Genomic DNA, 23,137 nt, shown 5'->3' with positions numbered 1-23,137 from the left:
GTTTTATGAAGATTTTAATTAATACAAATGAAGGAATTTAAGGGAAGGGAGAGAGAGAGAGAGAGAAAGAGAAAGTAGTAGGAAGGGCCTAGGCCAAATGGCCTAGGTGTGAGCCTTAAGACAGACTAGTCAGTCTTTTATCACTCACCACAAGATCGTCCTAAAGCAAAACTCCAGTCCTTCACTGAAATCCTCAACTCCTGTATCAGTTCAGAGAGCCAGATCCTCCAAACTAACTCCAAACTCCAACTAAGTTCAGAAAGCCAGCTCCTCCAAACTAACTCCAAACTCCAACTAAGTTCAGAGACCACCCTCTGAACTCCTGACCTCTTTTTAAAGAGAATTTTCTCTTATGTCACCTCCCCTAAATTTTGACATCTACTAATCACATTAGATGCTTTTCCCCAGAACTGTCCATTCTTAGTTCACATCTTCTTTTGTTATCACCTTCTCTGATTAGATTATATCTTCTAAGTATTTCACATCTCTTTGCTAAGCTAGCCCTTTGTAAGTTGCTTGACCTTTTAGTGATTAATTTAACGTTTATAGGTACTTAGCACCCTTTTGTATTAGATCTAAAAATAGACCACCTAGCTTAGGGTTTTTGATTCACTATAAGTATGAGTTGGGGACTTTTCATTGTTCAATAAGGAGTTTACAACTTTATCTTCCCCAAAGGCACTGTCTGAGCAGGGTGGAGTAATTTTAAAAGTTATCAATATATTCCTGACCAAGTACCTACATTGTAGAAAATGGGGAATACCTTAATCAAATCTTCTAAGGTATAGTCTGAGCAATTTTAAGATTCATACCATGACAACATTCCAGGGACCCATCCATCTTGGTTCTGTAGGAGATTCTCTATTAAAATTCTTGACATATTCTTTGTCTCCTGGTTTTATCTTATGCAATGAAAAATCCAATGGTATTCTTTGTATTAGTAATCCTAGCCTTCTTAATTTTTCCAGCCTGTTTTGTATTTCCTTTAAATATTCATGAAGAACACTTCCCCTTTTAACATTTATAGATATGGTGGTTTTGCTGTTCTTCCATGCCATAGTTGTTGACCATATAACATCTCGAATGGAGATACATGCAAGTCACCTCTGGGTCTTGTTCTTATTTGAAACAATGTAAGAGGAATAAGTCCATTTCAAGTGTGTTTCTGAACAGAGTTTTCCTATTAGTGTTTTTAACTCTTTGTTCATTCTTTCCACTTTGCCTGAACTTTGAGGCCTATAAACATTGTGTAAACTGCATTTGATAACTCAGATTCTTGTATATTTCTTGCCAAATTTGGGAAGTAAAATGCGATCCTCTATCCGAGTCTATGGTATTGGGAATGCCATACCTAGGAATAATTTCTTTCAGTAGAGATCTCACTACTGTGGCTGTATCATTTTTCTTAGCTGGATATGCTTCAACCCATTTCATCAGTCTATCCACAATAACCAAAGCATACTTGTATTCCTTGTCTTTAGGCATGTTAATATAATCTATCTGTATACATTTAAAAGGCATATAACTTAGAGGTCTGCCTCCAAATGCTATGTTCTTAAAATATCCTTGATTGTATTTTCTACATATTTCACAGGCCTGACAAGTTCTAATGGCATTTATTGTTATCCCTGATGCCGTCCAGAAACGTTGTATTGTATCCAAAATGACTTGCACCCCCATAATGTCCTTTTGAATGGATCACAGTGCAAAGATGTTGATATAATTTTCTTGGAAGAATCAGTTTACCCCCTTGAGCCACCCAAATGCCTTTGATTAATTTAGCACTGAGTTGCTCTTTCCATGACTAAACTTCATCTACACGGTAAGCTTCAATAATATCATGCCTGTCCACCAGAGAGAAATTTAGCACATGGTAGAAACCAAAACTTGTGGCATATTTCACTGTAATGTCTGCTCTTTCATTCCCCAGGGATATTCTGTCTTTTCCATGAGTATGTGCCTTGCATTAGATTATGGCCACCTCTTTTGGAAGTTCTACAGCTTTTATAAGATGGTCTATTAGGTTGCCATATGCAATTGGTTTCCCAGCTGATGTTATGTACCCGCTATTCTTCCAAATAAATCCAGATGAATGAATGGTTGTAAAAAGATAAGACGAATCTACATAAATGTTCACTCTTTTGCCTCTTGCAAACTTCAGGGCTTTGAGCAAAGCTTTTAACTTGGAACCCTGGGCACTAACATGACTTGGTAATGATGCATGACAAAGCATTTTGTTGTTGTTAACTACAGCAGCCCCCATGACCCTGTGAGCTCAATGAATGTATGAGGATCCATGAGTGTATAACTCCATATCAAGATCACTAAGAGGTGTGTCTTTAAGATCTTCTCTAGGTTTATACATCATTTCCACAATTTGGTTGCAGTCATGTAGTGGTTCTCCACTTAATGGCAAATATGGAATTAGAGTAGCCAGGTTCAATGGTGAACATCTGTGAATGGTGATATTGTCATTTTCTAGCAAAATTATTTCATACTGAGATATTCTTGCATTTGTAAAAGAATGCATATTTTGTGATCGTAATAGTTTTTCAATTTGATGTGCAGAATGCACATGTAACTTGAATCCCAGTACAATATCATATGCTTTCTTCACCATGAGTGCATTTGCAACAGTGCTTCTCAGGCAATGCACCATTCCTTGTGTGATGGGATTAAGGCTAGAACTGTAAAATGCAACAGCCCTTAAATCCAGCCCCAAATTTTGTGCTAACATTCTAGAAGTGATGCCCTTGGCTTCATGGACATACAAATGGAACTCCTTTTTGTAATCATGTATCCCCAATGCCAGAGCTGTCAAAATGGATTCTTGTAACTTTGACAAAACATGTAGATGTTCTTTATTTAATTTCAAAGGCTCTTTAACTTCTTTCTTTGTCAAGTCAGTCAAAAACTTGGAAATATGGGGATACCCTATGATATACTGTCTTGAGAAACCAACAACTCCTAGAAATGCTCTGAGTTGTTTCTTGGTACTAGGTACTAGGTACCAAGTGCTTCTGTATATCTGTTATCCTTTTACTTGCTATTTTCCTGGTGCCCCCCTCCAGGATAAATCTGAGATAGTTGACTTTTGGGAGTACCCACTGGGTTTTCTTTTTAGAGACTTTGTGTCCTCTCTAATAAAGCTCTATTAATAACTTCTTTGAATCTTCCAAGCACGTCTTTGGGCCAGGTGATGTTAACAGTAAGTCATCTACATAGTGTACTAGTTTGCTATGCTTGAAAGTGATGTTAGCTAGATCTCTTTGAAAAAGTTGACAAAATATAGAGGCTGCTTCACAACATCCTTGTACTAATCTAGTATAACAAAGTTGATTTTGTCCCCATTGGAAAGCAAAAATGTTCTGGGAGTCAGGGTGCAATGGTATAATAAAATATGCATTGCTTAAATCTAACACTGTGTACCACCAGGCACCTGGTGGTATCTGTGTGATAATATCGTTTGGTGAAGGTGTTACTATGTATGTCTTTTTTATAAAGTTATTCACTGCTCTAAGATCCATTACAGATCTCCAACATTGTTTTCCATCTTCATTAACTTTGTTTTTCTTAATAGCCAAAATTAGACTATTAATTTCAGACACTGTAGGTCTTAAAATTCCTTGTTCCAATAAGCTGTTTATGCCTTATATGTCTTCTCTGCTTAATTTGTACTGAGATTATTTTAGGAGGAACACCATCCCCATCTTCAATCTTTACCAATGCCACTGATTTTATTCTACCCACATCATTCTGATGTTTAGCAAGTATATACACTACATACCTAAAGTTTCATTTTTCTTCTTTATTAGCACATTAAAATTGCTTCAAGCCTTGTTAGGAAAATTATTAACATTTACTCTCAGGTTTGGCTCTCTGCTCTAATTTACATTTTTATCCATTTCTAGTTAACTCCTGGCCACTTGGAGGTTGAGGCAAGATTCAGGTCGCTGGAAACATTTCGTTAACAAGCAACAGATTATATTATGGTGTGTCTGACTAGACAGGCACCAGAAGGGAAAGTTGGGGGAAGAACAGACCTTTTTCTTGGAACTTCCTTTCTCCTTGAATAGATGATTATAACTGATGGCACCAGCCTGAGGCTTTTGCATTTGAAATGCTTCTTGGAGCCAATGACCCTCCTTTATATCTCTTATGTCCCTTGTTCTCCTTGTGCTGGTTGCCTTTGGATTTCCTGGCTCATCTCTCTCTGATTCTTCTCAATCTTCTTTGCTTCCAGACCCTTGGTTTCCCCAATTTGACTCTGAGATAGCTCTTTTTATACAAGTTCCTTAGGTTATGACCAAGCCTTTCCTAGGTCAGACAGTGCAGCCAACCTGAAGCAGCAAGATACCCTGAGTGGTGGGAGGCAGCACCATCACCTTCCTGACATCACAACTGCCCTTCCTCCTGGGACCCCAGTGCAAACTGCCTAGGAAAAACTGCTGAGAGCCTGTGGAATCGCTGTTTACAGCCCACTGCCTATTCTCATTATCCTGGGAAGCAACCCCTGCAGAGACAGCTTAGCAACTGCTCCTGAACTTGTCATAGCCCCATTTTTTTAAACTCGGAAAAAAAAGTTTTTGCTTTTGACAAATGGTTCAATATGAGATATGGATATGCTTTTATCAGTGGAAGATATTAAAGAAGAGGCCTTAATCTCTGCTATGCTTCACCCTAAGGGCCATAAGGGCCTTTCCATCTGACTTGCATCAGAAACCTTTATGGGCCATCTCCCCCAATAGAAACTGAGCCCTTTGAGAGCAATCTTACTTTTCTATTTGTATCCTCAGCACTTAGTACAATTTTTTTGCATATAGTAAGCATTGAATAAATGCTTCACTCTTTCATTCATTCATTTACTAACTATCTCCTAGCTATCTCCATACAGGAAATATATGGTGAGCAGAGAGCAGGTGTAGTGGTGGTGGCTTTGGAGGGGAAAGTGGGAAAGGCCTTCAGAAGGGAGGATTTGACCTGCTTTTGAAGGAAGCTGGTGAGGGCAGGTGGAATACTTCACCATCTGAAAGATGGTCATTGAACATGCAGATTGAGTATCTGTTCTAGGAATAAAAGGCTAGTAGTATTACTTGGTGGTAGATTATGTGAGGTGTCAACATGGAAATATAGAAATCCCCAGTTTACTTAGTTTAAGGGTATAAACCCCAGGTTTTGACCTTGTCACAGGAGAGGTTTCCCCCTGAGGGAAGGTCTCACTTCACCAGACAATAGACATCCACTTTAGCTTTGGAGCAGTAGGTAGCCCATCAGTCTTGCAAGCTGAAGGTCCCAAGTTCCATCCTCCGAAGGAGGGTGTGATATACTGGGAAAGGCTTCTGGAGACAAAAGAGCTACTTGACTTCAGATGGGATTTACCTCCCCACCTGAAGTGGATGTCCATTGTCTGGCGAAGAGGGACCTTTAAACTAAGTAAACTGGGGATTTCTATATTTCCATGTTGACAGAGGGGAATAAAATAGGAGAAATTTACAAAGGTAGGAAAGAATAAGATTGTGAAGGACTTTAAATGTCTAATGAAATCATAGCTCTAAATAAAAAAAATCTCACCTAGCAGTTGATAGTGTCAATTAGAAAAAACACAGAACTATTAAATAGTCAAAATCACTCTTTAATCAAGGGCTAAAGGGGTTCAGCACTAAAAGACCTCAGTGCTAATAGGCCATGACAACAGAGCTGCTCATTCCTCGTGACTGCACAGAGTCCCGATTGAACTCTGGCTGTTCTGGTCACTGACCCCTGTGAGTGCCACTGACTCAGGATGGACTCCGAGGAACAAAAGAATTACAAAAGAATTTGGGGAACCTATATACCACTCTAGATGACCTGGGGGCTTAGGGTGAGAGGAACAGTTGAGTGACTTTACAATGGTAAGAAAGGAAAATGAGGAGTTCCAGACAGGAATAACAGTGAGGGGCTGATGCCCTACTATGGACACAAAAGGGAAGACAGCCCAGGTCTGGCCCCTTGGTAATGGACCTTAGCCTAGGGGGAGAAATCATAGGGACAAAAGAGATACTTAATATTGGATAGGATTATCTGCTCCCACCCAAACTACCAGGATGTCCATTGTCTCGTGAAGTGGGACCTTCCCTCAGGGGGAAACCTCTCCTGTGACAAGGTCAAAACCTGGGGTTTCTACCCTCAAACTAAATAAACTGAGAATCTCTAGATTTCCATGACAATAGCCATGGGCTCCAATTATGTGAAAATCTTTATTTGCCTAGATTGCTTTCACAATGTCAAAAATAACCTGATTTATCTTTTAGATTATAATCTTGGGTTACTACAATACTGTCTTAGTTAGGGGAATCTAGAAAACCAAAGAAGTTATTTAACATGTAGATTCCTTGCCCTTTGTCCTTGTCTTAGCTGATGCAGACATGTTTTGTCATTCCTCAGAAAATACCTCAGCAATTGGGGCAGTGAATTGAAATTGCTTTAATTTCCTCTTGCATTTCCTTTTCTCTTTGAATGGATCTGCTTCCTTTTTGAGGAGTCTTCTGCAAAGTAGATGCAGAATTTAAAATTGAGTTCTTTTCTAGAGTCTTGAAGAAGGCCAAGGAAAAAGTTAGAAACTGTCACACTTTCCCCTTTACATTTATTCCAAAATAGATATAGATATGGATCACTGTCTTTAAAGAGCTTTTTTTTTTAAAGTCACAGAGTAGAAAAGAATGTTTTAGCTAATACCAAGTTTGTCTCTTATACTGGTAACTAGGACAAAACAAAATAATTTGTATAATAAATCTTATAATTTTCTTAATTTTTACAAAAAACATTCCAAATTTCTTCTACATTATTTGCCATTGAGTCTATAAAATTTTGACATGAACTTAATCATGAAACTATACTTATCGCCTCGGATGCTTAGTTTACTTTTGACATTATCTTATTTTAAAAATCTTGATTGAAACCAATGGATTTTTATAGTGGTTTAAATCAGACCAGTTCTCAAGTTACTGAAGCTTGTTTATTTTCAATTTGGAAAATGTTCTTAATTTTTTGTTAGATGGTACAAGTCTGCATTGCAGCATTCCATTTGGGAAATACTATAATCTCAAAGCAGTTCTATTTCTCAGCAGGTCAGCATAGCTAAATTATTTTTGGTAGGTTTCACTTCTTCTTTTGAAACTTGCCTGTTAGAGCCTTTGGCAATTTACCTATTGTGGAGTGGCTCTTGTTCTTATATATTTAAGTGAATATCTTTTTATATCTCATATATCAGATTTTTATCAGGGAAATTAAAATCTTTTTTTCCCTCAGACTCAGTTTCCTTTCCTTTATGAATGCACTGATTTTGCTTTTACAAGAACTTTTCAATTTTGTATAGTCAACTTGGACATTTTATATTCTATGATCAACACTCTTCCTTTCCTCCCTGTGAAAGTTATTTCTTTACTTCTCTTGTGGAAGTTTCCTTCTATGACCTAAAAGTTGAGTTTGGAAGCCCCAGCTGTTCATACATTAAGTAGTCAGTAAGCCACAGTTTTTTCTCTTTTCCTCTATGCTACAACTTTGCCCATACCATTTTTGCCTTGGGCTGATGGTCTCCCATCTAGTCTTTTATCCTTAACTTTCTCATGTGTAGGTATGAGCACCACCTGAGCCTGGGGTAGATGTAAGTAATTATGTGTCAGCTGTGGCAAGTTAGTTAAGTAGATATCATGGTAAGGATTGCTGTAGGCTTTGAACCAAAACACAGTATAAAGAGTGATCCAACAAAAACAGAATTCACTATAGTGGCAGTGAGTTGGGTTTAGTAGTTGTCCACCTATTGAATTTATAAGATGGATGGCTATTGCTTGGAATGCATTTTATGATTCCAAAGCTTTTTTTCTTTAAAGTTGTTGACCCTTTAACTACTGAATTGCCCTCCTGCTTATTCCCAGTATCAGAGCTTCAGAAGGACAAGATAAATTGTTGATTTAATCACCCAATAAAGAAGCATTAAAAAAATAAAAGCCAGATACTCTGTTGTGCTTTAGGCTACAAAGCCGGAAATGAGTCCCTGCTGTGAGTGAGCTTACATTCTCTCAGAAGAGAAAACATGGACATATGTGGAAAAAATACAGAATAAAAATGAGATAGTTTAGGAAGTGACAGCATCAGAAGTTAGGGAGATTAGGGAAGGCTGATGCCTTAAAGGAAGTAAGGGATGCTGCTACAGGGTGAAATGAGGACAGAGTACTTTGAGACTGTGAATCTTAAAATTTCTCAGACTTGTGAATCTTAAAAATTCTCAGACTCTACCTTAGAACATTTGGTTAGGACCATTCCCCATTTTAAAACAATGAAGGGACTTTGGTCAGGAATATACTCCACCCATACTTAGGCATACTTTAGGGGAAGATAAAGTTGTAAAACTCCTGATTGAACAATGAAAAGTCCCCAACCCATATTTAAAGTGAAGCAAGAACCATTAAGCTAGGTTTATTTTTAGATCTAATACAAAGGGGTGGTGCTAAGAACTATGAAGATCAAATTAATCAGGCAACTTGCAAAGGACAAGATTAGTCTACTCAGGTGTAAATTACTTAAAAGTTTTAGTCTATTCAGGTGTGAATTAAGAATTTAGGTCAGTCCTTTGGAAAACATCTACTGTGATTGGTAGACGTAGAAATTTAGGGGAGGTGACATAGGAGAAATTTTTCTTTAAAAGGAGGGAGCTGGAAGGCTCTGAAAAAAGGTTAATTCAGCTTTGGTAGCTGAGTTGGAGCTTGGACTAGTTGGAGTAGCTGGGTCTCTCTGAACACTAGAATCTTGCTTGGGACAAATCTTGTGGTGAGTGGATTAAAGACTGACTGGTCTCTCTTAAGGCTTAAGCCTAGGCTGGCCTAGGCCTTTTCCCATTATTTCCTCTTTCTCTCTCCCTTTCATTAATTCCTTAATTTGTATTAATTAAAATCTCCATAAAACCCAGCTGACTTGGGTATTTCATATTTGGGAATTTTTCCCATGGTGACCACTTTATTTTTAATAGAAAATAAAGACACAAAAATTATCTTTACAGTTTGGAAATTCGAAGTCTTGAAACCATATTTTCACAGTCACAGTTTAAGGCAACCACTCTTTTATCTGTAACAAGACAGCACAATAACATGGAAAAGGGACATGGGATCCTGCATGGGAGGTCAGATTGTGATATGTAGGAAGGGCAGCAATGTATAATAAGGTTGGAAAGATTATTTGGTTATGAGAGGCTTATAAAAGTCAAACAGGAGGCAGCTAAGTAGTTCATTTGATAAAGAGCCACGCTTGGAGTTGGGAAGTCCTGGGTTCAAGTCTGGCCTCAGACACTTCCTAGCTGTGTGATCCTGAGCAAGACACTTAACCCCTACTGCCTAGCCCTTACCACTCTTCTGCCTTGGAATTAATACACGTTATGGGCAGGAAGGATACCTTTTGCAAGAATGCAAGACTCCAAAACTTAGCTTAAAAACAAAAAGAGAAATTTATTAATTTAGAAAGTAATGTTGAGAATGGCCAGGAGGATAGCAAGGTGGAACAGCAAGATGGGGAGCAGTTCCTGGGAGGACAGCATGAATGGAAAGGCTGTCCCCCAGACAACATCAGTTCTGGGGATGTTATACTTTTTACAAGAGATGCTATGTCATGGTGTGGACCTATAGAGTGTTAGTCCCTCAGGCATTTGGTAGGGTGATGTGGTCATCTGACTGGGGTCTGCCTGGAGGCATAAAGATTCATCTCTTTGTCCATTTTAAATCTAGAGGACAATTAAGGAGGATAAACATCTCAGGACCCTAGGTGGGGTCATTGGGTGTTTATAGGTTAAGAGTCAGGAGGATGCAAAGGCAAGGAAGTTTCCCTGATAATAGTTCACCTGGGTTTCTGGGGGTACAGTGCCCATGTCACACACACATACTATTTATCCTAAGATAGAAGGTAAGGGTTCTTAAAAAATTAAATAAAAATCAAACAAAAGAGTTTATATTTTATCATAGGTTCATAGGAAGTCACCAGAATTTACTCAGTAAAGAGTAATATGGTCTGTCCCTTTCCACTTTGGCATCTGTGTAGAGGATGGATTGGAGTGGGGAGGCTTGAAGCAGGAACACTAGTTAGAAGGTAATTTCAATAGTTCATGCAAGTAGTAGTGAGAGACAGTCAAGTTGTTGATAGTATGAGTAATGAAAAGGTGGATTTGCGTGTTCTCATGGAAGAGAGAAACAAAAAAGATGTGGCAACAGATTGCATATGTGGGATGAGGAGAATGAGGATTTGAGGATTACCTGGGATACTTGAAAAATGGTCGGGATTCCAACCACAATAACAGTGGTGAGAGGAGTTGATTCTTAGGGGGACAGGACTAAGTTGTTTTGAAAATGATGAGTTTGAAGTGTGTTTGGTACATTCATGTGGCATTATCATAAACGACTGGAGGTCTGGATAGACATGTGGGCTGGCTAGGTAGATTTGGCTGTGATCTGGGTAGAGATAAGTTTAATTTATTGGAGGTGATTCCTGTGATAAGAATGGACAGAATGTTTCTAAAAGTAGATGATCTTTAGAGGGAAGAATTCATACTTAGAGTGAGATAACCTCTAAAGACTCTTAGATATGGTAGAGTAGAAAGTGTGTTGGATTTTTGCTCAGGATATATGTTTAAATCTTCGCTTTACCATTTTCTTGACTTTTTGTTGTTCAGTTGTTTTTAATCTTGTCTGTCTTTGTGACCTCATTTGTGGTCTTATTGTCAGGAAGACTGGAGTGGTTTGCCATTTCTTCCTCCAGCTCATTTTATAGATGAGGAAACTTAGGCAGAGTTAAGCAACTTGCCTAAGGTCACTTAGCTATAAACGATTGAGTTCAGATTTGGACTCAGGGAGATGAGTCTTCCTACTTGCAGGCTTGGCACTTTATTCATTGTGCCACCTAGCTGCCCCTTTGTGACCTTTGCAGATTGCTTAACCTCCCTGGATTTGAGTTTCCTCATTTGTAAAATCAAAGTTTAGTCATTGTTAGCCAGATGTCCCCTATTCTTCATAATCCCATTTGGAGTTTTCTCAGCAAAGGTAATGGTTTGCCATTTTCTTCTCTAGCTCATGTTATAGATGAGGAAACTGAAACAAATAGAATTGTGACTTGCCCAGGTTCAGATTTGAGCTCGAGCCTTCCAGATTCCAGGCCTGGCACTCTTATCCACTGTGCTTGTGTTACTTAGCTTCTTCTAATGTGGGAGACAATATAGAAGAGGTTGAATTAAATTATTTCTGACTTTCCTCTTCAATTCTAAATCTAGGATCCTTAGGTCTTCTACAAATTGAAGATTCTCCGATTCTATTTCTTTTATTTATGATACTATAGTTGAAACAAATGTCTATTTAAAAATCTCTTCAATTGGACAATCTTAATTCATATTTGGATTTTTAAAAAAATGATTATTTTCTTTTTCTAAAAGCCAAGGCAGTTGAGTAGTCCAGTGGATAAATTGTTGAACCTCATGCCAGAAGGACCCGAGCTCAAATCCTACCAAAGACACTCGATGGCTATGTGAATTAACTTCTCTTAAGTGGCAAATCACGTAACTTCTCTCAGCCTTAGTTTTCTTATCTGCAAAATGTTGATAATAGTATTTCCTTCATAGAGTCATAAGGATCAAATGAAAACATGTAGAGCACTTTGAAAAACCTTTAAGTGCCCCATAAATGCTAGCTGTTATTAGTAATAAAATATGTAACTACAGAAGTTCTTAAATTGATGTTTTTTCTCATAATAGAATCTAGAACTAGAAGATCATCTACATCTAACCCCTTCCTTTTGTAACATGAGAAAACCTGACCCTAAAGAAGTTCTTTGCCTAAGGCAATGTGGCTGAAGCAGAGTCCGAATTTAAAGTTGAATCCAAGTCTAAACTTTCCATTATCACACATGTAGGAACAGATACATTTGGCATAGGCTGGGATGGTTTCCCTTTATGGACACCTGTGACCAAACTCTGAATTTGGTTGATCTGGAGTAGTGGACATAAAAAAAAAAATCAGCCTCTCAGAATTAAATTCTGGTAGAATTTCCCACTTATCTACATATTGTCCTTTTGATCCTGGCAAAGGCAGGCAAAGGTGGAGGGGAACAGCATTTCTATAAAGTAATTTTAAGTCTTTATTAATAAGTTTTTTCATTACATTTTATGGCTCCCCATTGTTTCATTACATTTCAGTTTTCAGCCTGAATCATTGACCCAGAGTAAGGTTTGATCCAGAATATTTAACATGATCAGGGTTGGATTACAGTGACTGTAGTTGAAATGAGAAAGGTTATGTGGAAACAAAAGCTTCCATAATTGTATGGCCTGTGTCTGATGACCTTAGCTATAGAGATCTTTAGCTCATGGGTTGAAATAGAATAAGGAAGGGATCCCCACGATATTAACACAGTGGGTGCTTTAGGAATTTGACATGTAGAGTAAAAAATTATTAATACTGGTATCTAAATCTGGTCTCAGCTCTTCCTATTTGTGTGATCTGGGCAAAGCACTTAACCTCTGTTGCCTTGCCCTTCTGCCTTGGAACTGATTCTAAGACAAGAGGAAGGGATTTTTAAAAAATGAAAATAATGAAACCAATATCTATTAGCTCTTGTCAACAGTTTTAGAAAAGTTGAATCAGTAGCTTAAGGAAAATGAAAACAAAATTGTCTGCATTTGGAGACTGGGGTTAAATGCTTTTGGTTTTAATGACCATTCCTTGAAGGTAAAAGTAGCTAGTAACAGTAGCATATAGGTAACTCTTGGACAAGTCATTTAACCTCTTTCCCTCAGTTTCCTCATCTGAAAAAATAAGGATAATAAAGTAGCACCTACCTCCTAGAGTTTTTATGAGGATCAAGTGATATAATAATTATAAAGTATTTCAACTCTAATACCTGGCACAGAGTAAGCATTATAGAAATGTTAGTTATATATTTTCATTTTCATTCAGGGACCACTTACTTCTTAGACTCAGTTTCTTCAAAGTGAAAATGAAGTTACTTCCCTCCCAGGGTTGTTGTGAGGACAAAGGAGATAATATTTGTAAAGCACTTAGCACAGTTCCCATAGGAGGCACACAATAAATATTTCCCATTTGATTGTGACTTTTGTGAGGATGGGGACTTGTCCTACCTTTTTTATACTTAGTAATAATGCTTATTGATGAGACAACAATCTAGTTGATAAAAATGCAGTCCAGTGGGGCTTCAGAGTTCAAATAGTTGAGGGAATTCACAAAAGATTTGCTTTTCCAAACCCATTTAAATCAGTTGCATACCTAGCCCCCATAAGAGGAATTCTTAACATTGTCATTTCCCCAATGGTTATCAGCCAGAAAAGTAGTAAAGTTCCTAAAAGGGATACCTTTGGTCTACTGAAATTTTGTGGCTTCCTCATTCCACTTTTCCCCAGCCTGCGGCAGGAGTAATTAGATCCCACCTCCTGTATGGAACTCCTCTGCAGTGTTTCGAACTTTAGCTGTGACCATCCATACCAGATTAACAAATAGACCATCATGTGAAATTTGGTTGGGATGTTGGGACATTTCTAGTCTGATGGGGTCAATGTGCTTGCTCACACAAAAGTTCTAAGAAGATGGGAACAGAGTCTGTGCTTGCATTCATGTTAGTTGACCACAGAGTGATGATATTACTGCCTGTAACAGAGTCAAGAAGATGAGTGATCATCAGCCTCTGATGGAGTTATTAGTAGAATTGTATAAAGGTTCTTCTCCTCGGCCCAAACTTAGAACATCTCCAGAAGCCCCTTCACCCTGCTTGGTCATTGCAGGTTGCTCAAGTCTTTTGTCTCCAGACCTGAGTCTCTTCATATGGATTCTCCTAAGGTGAGATAGTTGGTGTTCTTTAAGGCTACTACTGTTCTATCTGCCAGACTGTGAGGGGATCAGAGTTCATATTCCCAAGTCAGTGACTTAGAAGGTGATGAAGTCAAATATATTAAAAGGCTCCTGCATCCTGGCAGACTCTTATAGTGGGGTCCCTTCCCTGAACAAGTTCAGGAGGCACCCCAGTTTTCAGTGGAGATTTTTAAAGAGAAACAATCCCTGAGGAAAAGGATATCCTTGCTCATGTGGAGTTTATACTGGACTTGGTGCTGAGGGATATAAAAATAAAAACAAATCATTGCTTGCCTTCAAGTTGTTGCTGTCCTATTATCAGTACAATTTTTTTTTGGTAAATCATATATAAGTCCACACGTGTGTGTGCCTAATTATTTTTGAAATCTACGTATTTTGGAGATTACTAGCCTGTTTCATTTGTTGTAGAGAAAATTACTCTTATCTGTACTACTCAAGTTGTAAACCTTAAAATTTCTTAGACTTGTGAATGTTGGAAATTTCACCATTGGAAGGTTTCATGCTTGTAGGGAATTTCATACTGATAGTGGGAACTCTATTGGAATGTGAACCCCATTGGCAAGGGAGGTTCCTCCTCCCTTCTTAAGATTACTTTAGGACAGAAACCTTTTGCTGAACAATGGAAAGGGCTGCAGCATAGATCAAAATTTAATTATTCCAATCTCCACCCTACTCAGGGTAACAGGATTTAGGAAGGGCTTCAGCAAAGGATCAAGATTTAATGATTTGAGAATATGACCTTCAACAGACATGTGCAAAGCCACAGACCTCTGGGCGGTCCTAGGTTAAGCTAGAGCCACCATTGGCACAGGGAAGACATGGACAGTGATTGGTAGATGTGAGGACTGAGGGGAGGGAACTTGGATGGTTTCCTTAAAGAGAGCGGGGTCTGAGGACTAGGGGGGTTGGTTGGAGAGGTTTTGCTCTGAGAGGTGGTGCTCTGAGAAGCTTGCTCTGAAGGAAGCTGGAGGTGGAGGCCCCTGAGACTGTTTCTCCATTTTGGTCACCTGAGTGATAGGGACTGATCTCTTTTCTTTGCCTCAGCTATCTAAGGGCTTGGGCCTTTTGGCCCAGCCTAAACAGAAGGGGTATTTAAGCCCTATTCCCTTCTCTCCCCTTTCTCTCTCCCTCTCTCTCTCTATCTCTAATACCTTTCTTCATCCTGTTTGTAATTAAACTCCATAAAAGGTTGACTGCTGACTTGAGTTTTCATTTAGGAATTACATAGCTGAATTCCTTAGCGACCTTAAATTAATATATATCAGTCTTTTAAAGTGATTTCCTTGTCACAAGTCAGTTCTTCCCTGTGTTTCTCCCTTTTACAGTTAACACTACAAAAAAATTATTTTTTAATTTAAAATTTTATTTTCCCATCTTCCTCTTTTTCTTGAAGGTTTTGGTGCCTCTAATTCTGCTACAGCAAATGCTGATGGAATTGACAAGACGAGGGCAGGAGCCTCTTAGTGCATTGATACAGTTTGGTGTGACATATCTGGAGGACTATGCTGCAAATCATATAATCCAACAAGGAGGATGGGTAAGGATTGGGCCATGGTTGCTGTTTTCCTCAAGAGTAGTTTAAATATTTCTCATAACTTGATTCTTCCCTCTATTCTCATCTTTTTTGTTAGTCACTTAGCAATGGAATTGAAAGATTGCTCTAGTTTCCTGTGAACATAATAAATAACTATTCCACTTTTCCATTGGAAGTCTAGATGGCTAGGGAGATCCTTCTTGTTTGATCTGACAATTTTGTAAGGTGAAGTTCAACAAGCATTTTTGCCCCAAGATGGCCTAGAGAGCAGATCTGCTGGGATTCTCCTTTGAGTTTGTAGATAATTGATACCCTAGCCTACTAAAAATACCCATCCACTGTTGCTTCCTTCCCATTTAGGTACTGTTTACAATTCCACAGGACTTTTCCTTAGCTTTCCTTTTAATGAAATATATCCAGTTAATTGTATCCAAGAGATGTTTTTTTCCTTCATATGCTATATGTGCATTACTAGTAGATTAGAATTTGGCCCTGGGGTCTTGATAATAATGACTTAGATTCTTATGGGTTGGTTATTAAAGGATTATATTAATATTAAAGGATTATATGTGAAGTATATGTATTAAAATCTGTTATGTCTTAATTGGGAACTAGTCAATAATCCTAGACAAATACGTTTTTTTAATACCTTTGGGAAGTCTACTCTTTTGTTTACTGCTCCTGGTAGATTTCCATTACTTGCCTGGGTTATCAAATTCTGAAAGAACAGACTTCTTATATATTCATACTGAATGATTGTGGGAAATATGGTAAAATCTCATAAGTTGAAGATAAAGTAGGATAAAGGTTGGATTGAAATCTACACTGTCTATGAAAAAAGGAGTTACTCTTTCCCCTAGCATGCTAAAAGTATGCCTTACATGTTCAAGAAGCACCTGAAGCAGATGACTACTCTACAAGTATTGGATGCTTCACAAGCTAATTGAGATATTTGCTCTCAGGCCATCCATAGGCTCTCACAAGCTGAGGAAGTACCTCCCACTCATTATCTTCTTCCAAAACTGACTCAGGTGCACCCTGATAGGGGGGGTGAGATAAAGATATGCATGTATTGGTTCTTCAAGGTGAATGACCAGGGCCACATGGACATGTCCTACTTTTGCTTGCTTCCTGGATGTCATCAGCATTGAGAAGATTGATGAGCATTTCTATCTGGTCGATAATATCATGGACCACCTTGTGATTCATTGTCCCAACTGAGGAAGTAAAGTACAAATTATGCCACTGAAGACCTGTGAGCACAAAGGCTGATTTCTATCTACCCAAGGTGCCTGCACTTTTCACTACCCATAGACCCCAAATAGAGCAGCAGTTGAATGAATATTCATATATTGCAGCAGATTTTTTCTGGTGAAATAAAGACCTTACAATCTGCATTAATTAAATGGATTCATTTAAACTCACAAAAGTTCAAGAGTCAGTAAAGCAATAATCCTTAAAACTATTATAATGCTAGTTAGAAAAATAGAAAAGTTGATTAGTGAGATGGAACAGGTGGAATAAATGAGACCCCAAAGCAATCAAACATAACAGTGTTTTAAAAATTTAAGCTCACCAGGTACTAAGGTTACTCTCATTTAGCATTCTCAATTAGTGACCACACTCTGATAGACTCTGTGTGTGTCAAAACTGCTAGGAATTCTAGAAAGCAGTCTGATAGAAATGAAGTTTAGATCTATAGTTTACTCCATGTAGCACAATAAACTCCAAATGGATAAATGATCTAAATAAAAATCACTTTTTCCTTACTGTATCTGGAATTTCACCATTGAAGGAAAATTCTAGTGAGAAATTCTCCACAGCAGTAATGATCAACACTTTCTGTGAAATTTTGAGTCTTTGAGAATTACCAAGAGATCATGTGAGTTGTCCAGGCTTGTACATATGGCCACTGAAGGAAATAAGATACTGTTGATATTTTGTACTAACCAGAGAAATCTTAACTAAACAAGGTATAGAAGTAATCATAGATGATAAAATGTTCCAAATCACTAGTATTAAGAGAACTGCAAACCAAAACATCTCTGAAGTTCATCCACAGTTCACCCTCAGATTGGCAACAGTGTCAAAAGATGAAAACGGAAGGCTCAGGAGTTGTGGGAGAACAGTGTGCCCATCAGTTGAAAAATGGCTAAGCAAATTGTAGTATGTGAATGTAGTGTAATATCGTTGCATTGTAAGAAATTATGCAATCAGAAAAACCTATAGGAATTAATACAGAATGAGATAAGCAGAACGAGGAGAACAATGTATTTGACTATAGTAATAGAAAGAAAAATAACATGAACTATTGAATTGATGATTCCCCTGACCAATCTTAGCTTCAGAAATCTAATGATGAAATGTACTGCCTGCCTTTTGACAAAGAGGCATTGGACTAGATGAGAGGTGTCAAACTCATTGCCATAGTTGCAAGCTCCCTGCAAAACACCGAAGTATAGTCCAAAACAAATTAAAATGTAATTGGGAAATGTTTAACAAAATAAAAATACAATATGGATAATGTTAATTTGTGGTTTTCTAAACCAATATGAGACTCACAAGTATCTGTTTCTATTTGAGTTGGACTAGATGCATATAATGAAACAATTATTTTGTGGTATTGCCAGTGTATTGATTTGTTTTGCTTGGATGTGCTGTTAAAGTTATATTTCTATTGAAGTGAATTGAAATACAAAAAAAAAATCATTTAAAAAATACACTGAAAAGCATTCAGAAGAGGGCACAAACAAGTCAGTTTTATTACTGTTATATTCAAACCATTATATACTTTATAGAAAGACAACTTGTAGTTTTTTATATATTAGATGAATCCAGAAAAGTATGGGTTGCCCTCCTAGTTTAAAATAAAGCAAAAATAAAAATTCACAAACAAGTACATTACATTATGCTTAAAAGAATCATAGATAGTTAACCAATATCAGCATTAATTTATATGCACCAAAAGGTGTAACTTTTACTATTTTTTTTAAACCCTTTCAATCTTAGAATCAATACTGTGTGTTGGTTCTAAGGTAGAAGAGTGGTAAGTACTAGGCAATGGGGTTAAGTGACTTGTCTAGGGTCACAAAGCTGAGAAATATCTGAGGTCGGATTTGAACCTAGGACACCTCCCATCTCTAGGCCTGGCTCTCAATCCACTGAGCTACTCAGCTGCCCCCTTCCCTTTTACATTCTTAAAGGAAAAATGAATTAAAATTTAAAAACATTGTTATGTATAATAATAGATTTTAATGTACCTTTCTGAGCTTAAGAGATCTAATGGAAAGATAATCTAAAGGGAAATATATAGAACTGAACAAATTTTGGAGAATTTGGAGCTTAAGAGTTTATGGTACTTTCTGAATGGGATCATTAAAGACTATACATATTATTCACCTGGCACTTTTGTCACTGGTAGATATTTCTCCTACCACATAAGCTTTGTCAATTTCTGTCAAATTGTCCAGGGCACTTAGGCATCCAGTAACAAAATGGAAGTGTGTTGAAAAATATTGGGTCATGTTCCTCTATCTGTCAAAACACTCATTTATTTCTTTATTTTTGTTCTGGGGAGAAATTATGGTACCAGCTGTAAGTAATTGAATACAGAATTAGCAAAAATAACTCAATATGATTTTAATGAATAAAAAACAGGTTACAAAAACAAACAATTTATTCTTTGTTCAAGATTTGAATACTTTATATGAGCTAGAGAGATGACATTAGTGTAGGTTCATTCTTAGTTTACCTGGTTTAAAAATAAGACTAGTATTTCCTTTAGTTCTTTTAGAATAGTTTGTACTCTGATCCTCTTAATCAGGTATAAAAATTAAAATTAATATGCAATAATTTCAAATATATTTTATAAGATTTATTAATGATCACTAGAAGTAACAAATAAAACCATGTGCCCATGGTTAATCTACTTGTTCAAAAAGCCCACTCCACCACAGTTGCAACAGGAAGCAAAGAGAACAAGATCAGGAACCCCACCAAATTATCCTCCTGTTTGTCAGCATCTAATGACAGGAAGTCATTATACTTCAAAGTTCAAAGACACAAGATTTCCAATTACACACAGGTAACTGTGATGCAAACTATTTGAGGCTTATTTTGTGATGGCTATTGAGAGAATTTATTTTTGATACATACTGAATCATTTCTATTTCTGAGTTTTGAATTAGAGACCTTAATAATTTACCTTTGTATGCATTCTTTTGTTCTTAGAAACTCCAAGGAATAGTTCCTTCCCCTAACACCTATTAAATAGTTAAGGAAGATAGAGAGTAGCTAATAGCCAGGTGTGGAGATGAGAGGTCCTGGGTCAAATTTGGCCTCAGGTGGTTCCTAGTTGTGTGACCCTGGGCAAGTCACTTTAACCCCCTTTGCCTAGCCTTTATGGCTTTCTTGCCTTGGAACCAATACAAAGTGTTGATTCCAAGATGGAAAGTAAGAGTTTAAAAAATTATTTAAAGAAAAGAAATAGATAAAGAGATAATGAAACCCTTCTTGCTAAATGTGTGACTGCCCACCATTGTAGAAATTATTAATATTAATAGAATCAAGTGGTGGATTTAATGAAGAAGATGTGGCCTGCAGAGATGAAGTGAGTTGCCTCCAAATTACTCAGGTTATAAGTAGCAGAGGCAGGAGTTAGCCAGGGTCTCCTGGCTCTAACCCCAATGTTCTTTTCCACTCTAGTAAGCTGTTGTTCAGTTTCCACTTTTGCTCAGTGCCTACTTGATCACCTGGTGATGGATAATGCTGCTACTAAGGATAAGAGTACTTTTAAGGTTTAGAAAAGAGATCAGTTTTTTCACTCAAGCCTCACAAATATCCCTATGAAACTAACACTTGGAACCAGTAGGTAGCCTAGTGATGCAGAGAGTTAAATTTCAAGGGGGAATTTGAATCCATGACTCTCATAATTCCATGCCCATTAGGTTTTTTTTATGAATTGTCAACAAGTTATATCTCTATCTGTCTGTCTGTCTGTCTGTCTGCCTCTATCTACTACTCTGCCTAGAACAAAGTGCCCTTCCCAGAATAAATTCATCACTCCTCATTTTACCTCCATGCTGCTAACTCAAGCCTTGATTGATAGCACGTCCCTCAGCCTCCTCTCCCTTCTGGTTGGAAGACTGGAGAATAGAGTACAAAACTCTTCTGATGCCTTCTTTTTTGGAGAGCCTAAATTTGGCTCATTCACTCTACTGCCCTGCCTGAAACCTGCCCTTTTCTTGCTGCCTTTTGTGTGTTGTCTCTCTACATTAGATTGTAAACTCCTTGAGGGTAGAAATTGGCTTTATTAATTGCATCCCTACCACTTAGCAGTGCCTGACACATAGTAGGTGCTTTTTGTTTATGGAATTGGATGTTTACACCTTACAAACCCATGTACCTTAACTTTCCTCCTGATCCATGTAAAAAAATAGATCAAATGATTTGTAAATTAATTCTGGGAAATGTGATGGTAATAATAAGGATCTTTTTTTTTTTACCTTCCCATGGTATATTTCAGAAATGCATATTTGTATTTATTTAGCTTTTGGTTATATATTTTTAGAATTCCAGCATTGTATCAACCATTAAATAACGTATCTCATTTCCCCAGATCACATTACAAAGGAAAGGGTCGGGGAAATATTTCATAGACTCTTGCTTCTCACAGTGAAGGGCATTACCCAAGGAGAACTCAAAGTTTAAGGACTCTCTTGCAGGAAAGAAAGTAGATTTGTTCTCTTGTATCGCCAGCAAAGACAGTGAAGGATGAAGCAGCTCTCTACCACAGCTACTCCCAAAAAACATCAAGGAAGAATACCAGACCAAGTAGCAATCAAGAAATCTAAGGAGAAATTACAGTGAGTCATTTTCCCAATCAAAATTAGCATAAGAAAATAGCTGGAATCTGCAGGCACTGAATAGGGGCCACAAAGCCAGGAAGTTCCATACAGAGATGCCAGCATGGCAATTGTGTGAGGGTCTGCACGATCCTATCTCAGAACAGTGTCTTGAATCCAGCCTGAAAGGGCCTCTGGCTCTGTAAGAGTCAGATGGTATTGGTGTCCTCTGACTTCAGAACTAGGTCAAGGATCCAGTTTGGAATAAAGGAGTAGTTGCAGAGCCTGCATAATGTGAACTTGAAGCTGTGTACTGGGCAACCACCAGAATAAAACCAAGCAGCAGCCATGTCTCTGAATCTGGATGACTTTACAAATTAAACCTGGAGCCTACTGAAGAGTAACCAGGGCAAGCAACTGAGATTGATGAGCCTGAAGTTTTGTTGTTCTGAATCTGCAAAGCCTTCTAGATAAGATAACTGACAGTGGATTACTTCACTAGCCATTTCTTTGGGGATCCAACCAGGAATAAGTGCATTTGTGTCACCTTGACCCACAAAAATCGGACTATGAGGGTAATAATAACAGTCTTAGATCAAACTGCCTGAGGCACCTTGAAAGTTTACAGGTCCTTGTCATGAACTGTCCAAGATCCTTGAAAAACACAATACTTGGTACCCAGAGAAAGCAGCGGGACCCAAGAGAATATTGAACATTACCTAACAAGACCCTGACATTCTCTCCAAAAGGGCACAGAGCCTTGCCACTAACTCAGAATTCTAATTTGGGAAGTAAGCCTGGAATAAAGAATAACAAAACTCAAAGACCTCCCCAAATAAAGAGATATTTTTAAAACAGGGATGACTAGGACACAGCATCTATAAGAAAAACTTTTGAAACAAACCAAAAAAAACCACAACTTGTACACAAAGTAAATTAGAATTCCTTGGAGAAATGATTCGTTTAAAAATTGTATTATAAATGAAGTGTGAAAAAGAATGAGGCTGCTAGAGGAAAGATTTGGAAGTAAGCAAGGGACAAGATTTGCACAAAAAGTCCAAAAATTTACTCATAGATTCCCTGAAAATTAGAATAGATAAAAACAAAAATGAATGACTCTAAGAGGCAAGAAATATTCAAGTTAAACATCTGAGGGGGGGTGGGGAAAGGTAGAAGAAAGTACAAAATATTAACATTTTTTTAAAACGGATCTAGGAGGCAGCTGGGTAGCTCTGGATGGAGAGCCAGGCCTAGAGACAGGAGGTCCTAGGTTCAAATCTGGCCTCAGATACCTCCTAGCTGTGTGACCCTGGGCAAGTCACTTAACTCCCATTGCCTAGCCCTTACCACTCTTCTGCCTTGGAACCAATACCCAGTATTGGTAAGGTAAGGTAGAGGGAAGGTAAAGGTTTAAAAAAAAAAAACTGACCTAGAAAATAAATGAAGAAAAACTGAATTACTGAAATACCTGAAAACCACCAAAAAATCGAACCTGGGTACCATATTTTAAGAAATCATGAATGAAGACTTTTTTCAAACCTCCATTAGAACCATAGGCTAGAGTGATGATAGAAACAAGTAATTAGTTGCCTTTTAAAAGAAACTTTTAAATGAAAACTCAGGAAGGTCATAGCCAAAAAGGAGACCTTTGAAGTCAAAGAAAAAAAAATAATGCAAGCATCTAAAAACAAAATTTAACTCTTAAGGAAGCAGAGTCATGATCATCACAAAATTTAGCAGCTGCTACTCTTAAGAAGGCAAGATCTTGGAATGTGATGCTCCAAAAGGCACAAGATAGGGGTTTATAAGGAAGAATAACTTACTTGTAAAAACAGAGTTGTCCTATGGCAGAGGGAAAAGGACTGTGAGGA

General features: G+C 37.7%; 1 protein-coding gene across 7 annotated transcripts in view; it reads left to right on the top strand.

The window, feature by feature from the left end:
• BCL2L13 (BCL2 like 13) overlaps positions 1-23,137 on the top strand; it is a 102,986-nt gene that overhangs the window by 69,070 nt on the left and 10,779 nt on the right. For 4 of the 7 annotated variants that reach the window (XM_007503843.3, XM_007503842.3, XM_001373851.4 and 1 more), the window contains one exon: positions 15,283-15,426. In XM_007503843.3, coding sequence (XP_007503905.1) covers positions 15,283-15,426 — 144 coding nt within the window. Of the gene's footprint in view, positions 1-6,914; positions 8,806-15,282; positions 15,427-16,508; positions 19,095-23,137 lie in introns of those variants that run through there. The other 3 variants (XM_007503847.3, XM_007503846.3, XR_008912169.1) reach the window with 3 other exon arrangements.

This window comes from Monodelphis domestica, chromosome 5, assembly GCF_027887165.1.
Source record: "Monodelphis domestica isolate mMonDom1 chromosome 5, mMonDom1.pri, whole genome shotgun sequence".
In the NCBI taxonomy this organism is placed as follows: domain Eukaryota; kingdom Metazoa; phylum Chordata; class Mammalia; order Didelphimorphia; family Didelphidae; genus Monodelphis; species Monodelphis domestica.
The sequence above is the reverse complement of the archived record's forward strand: the minus strand, read 5'-3'. Positions and strand labels throughout refer to the sequence as shown.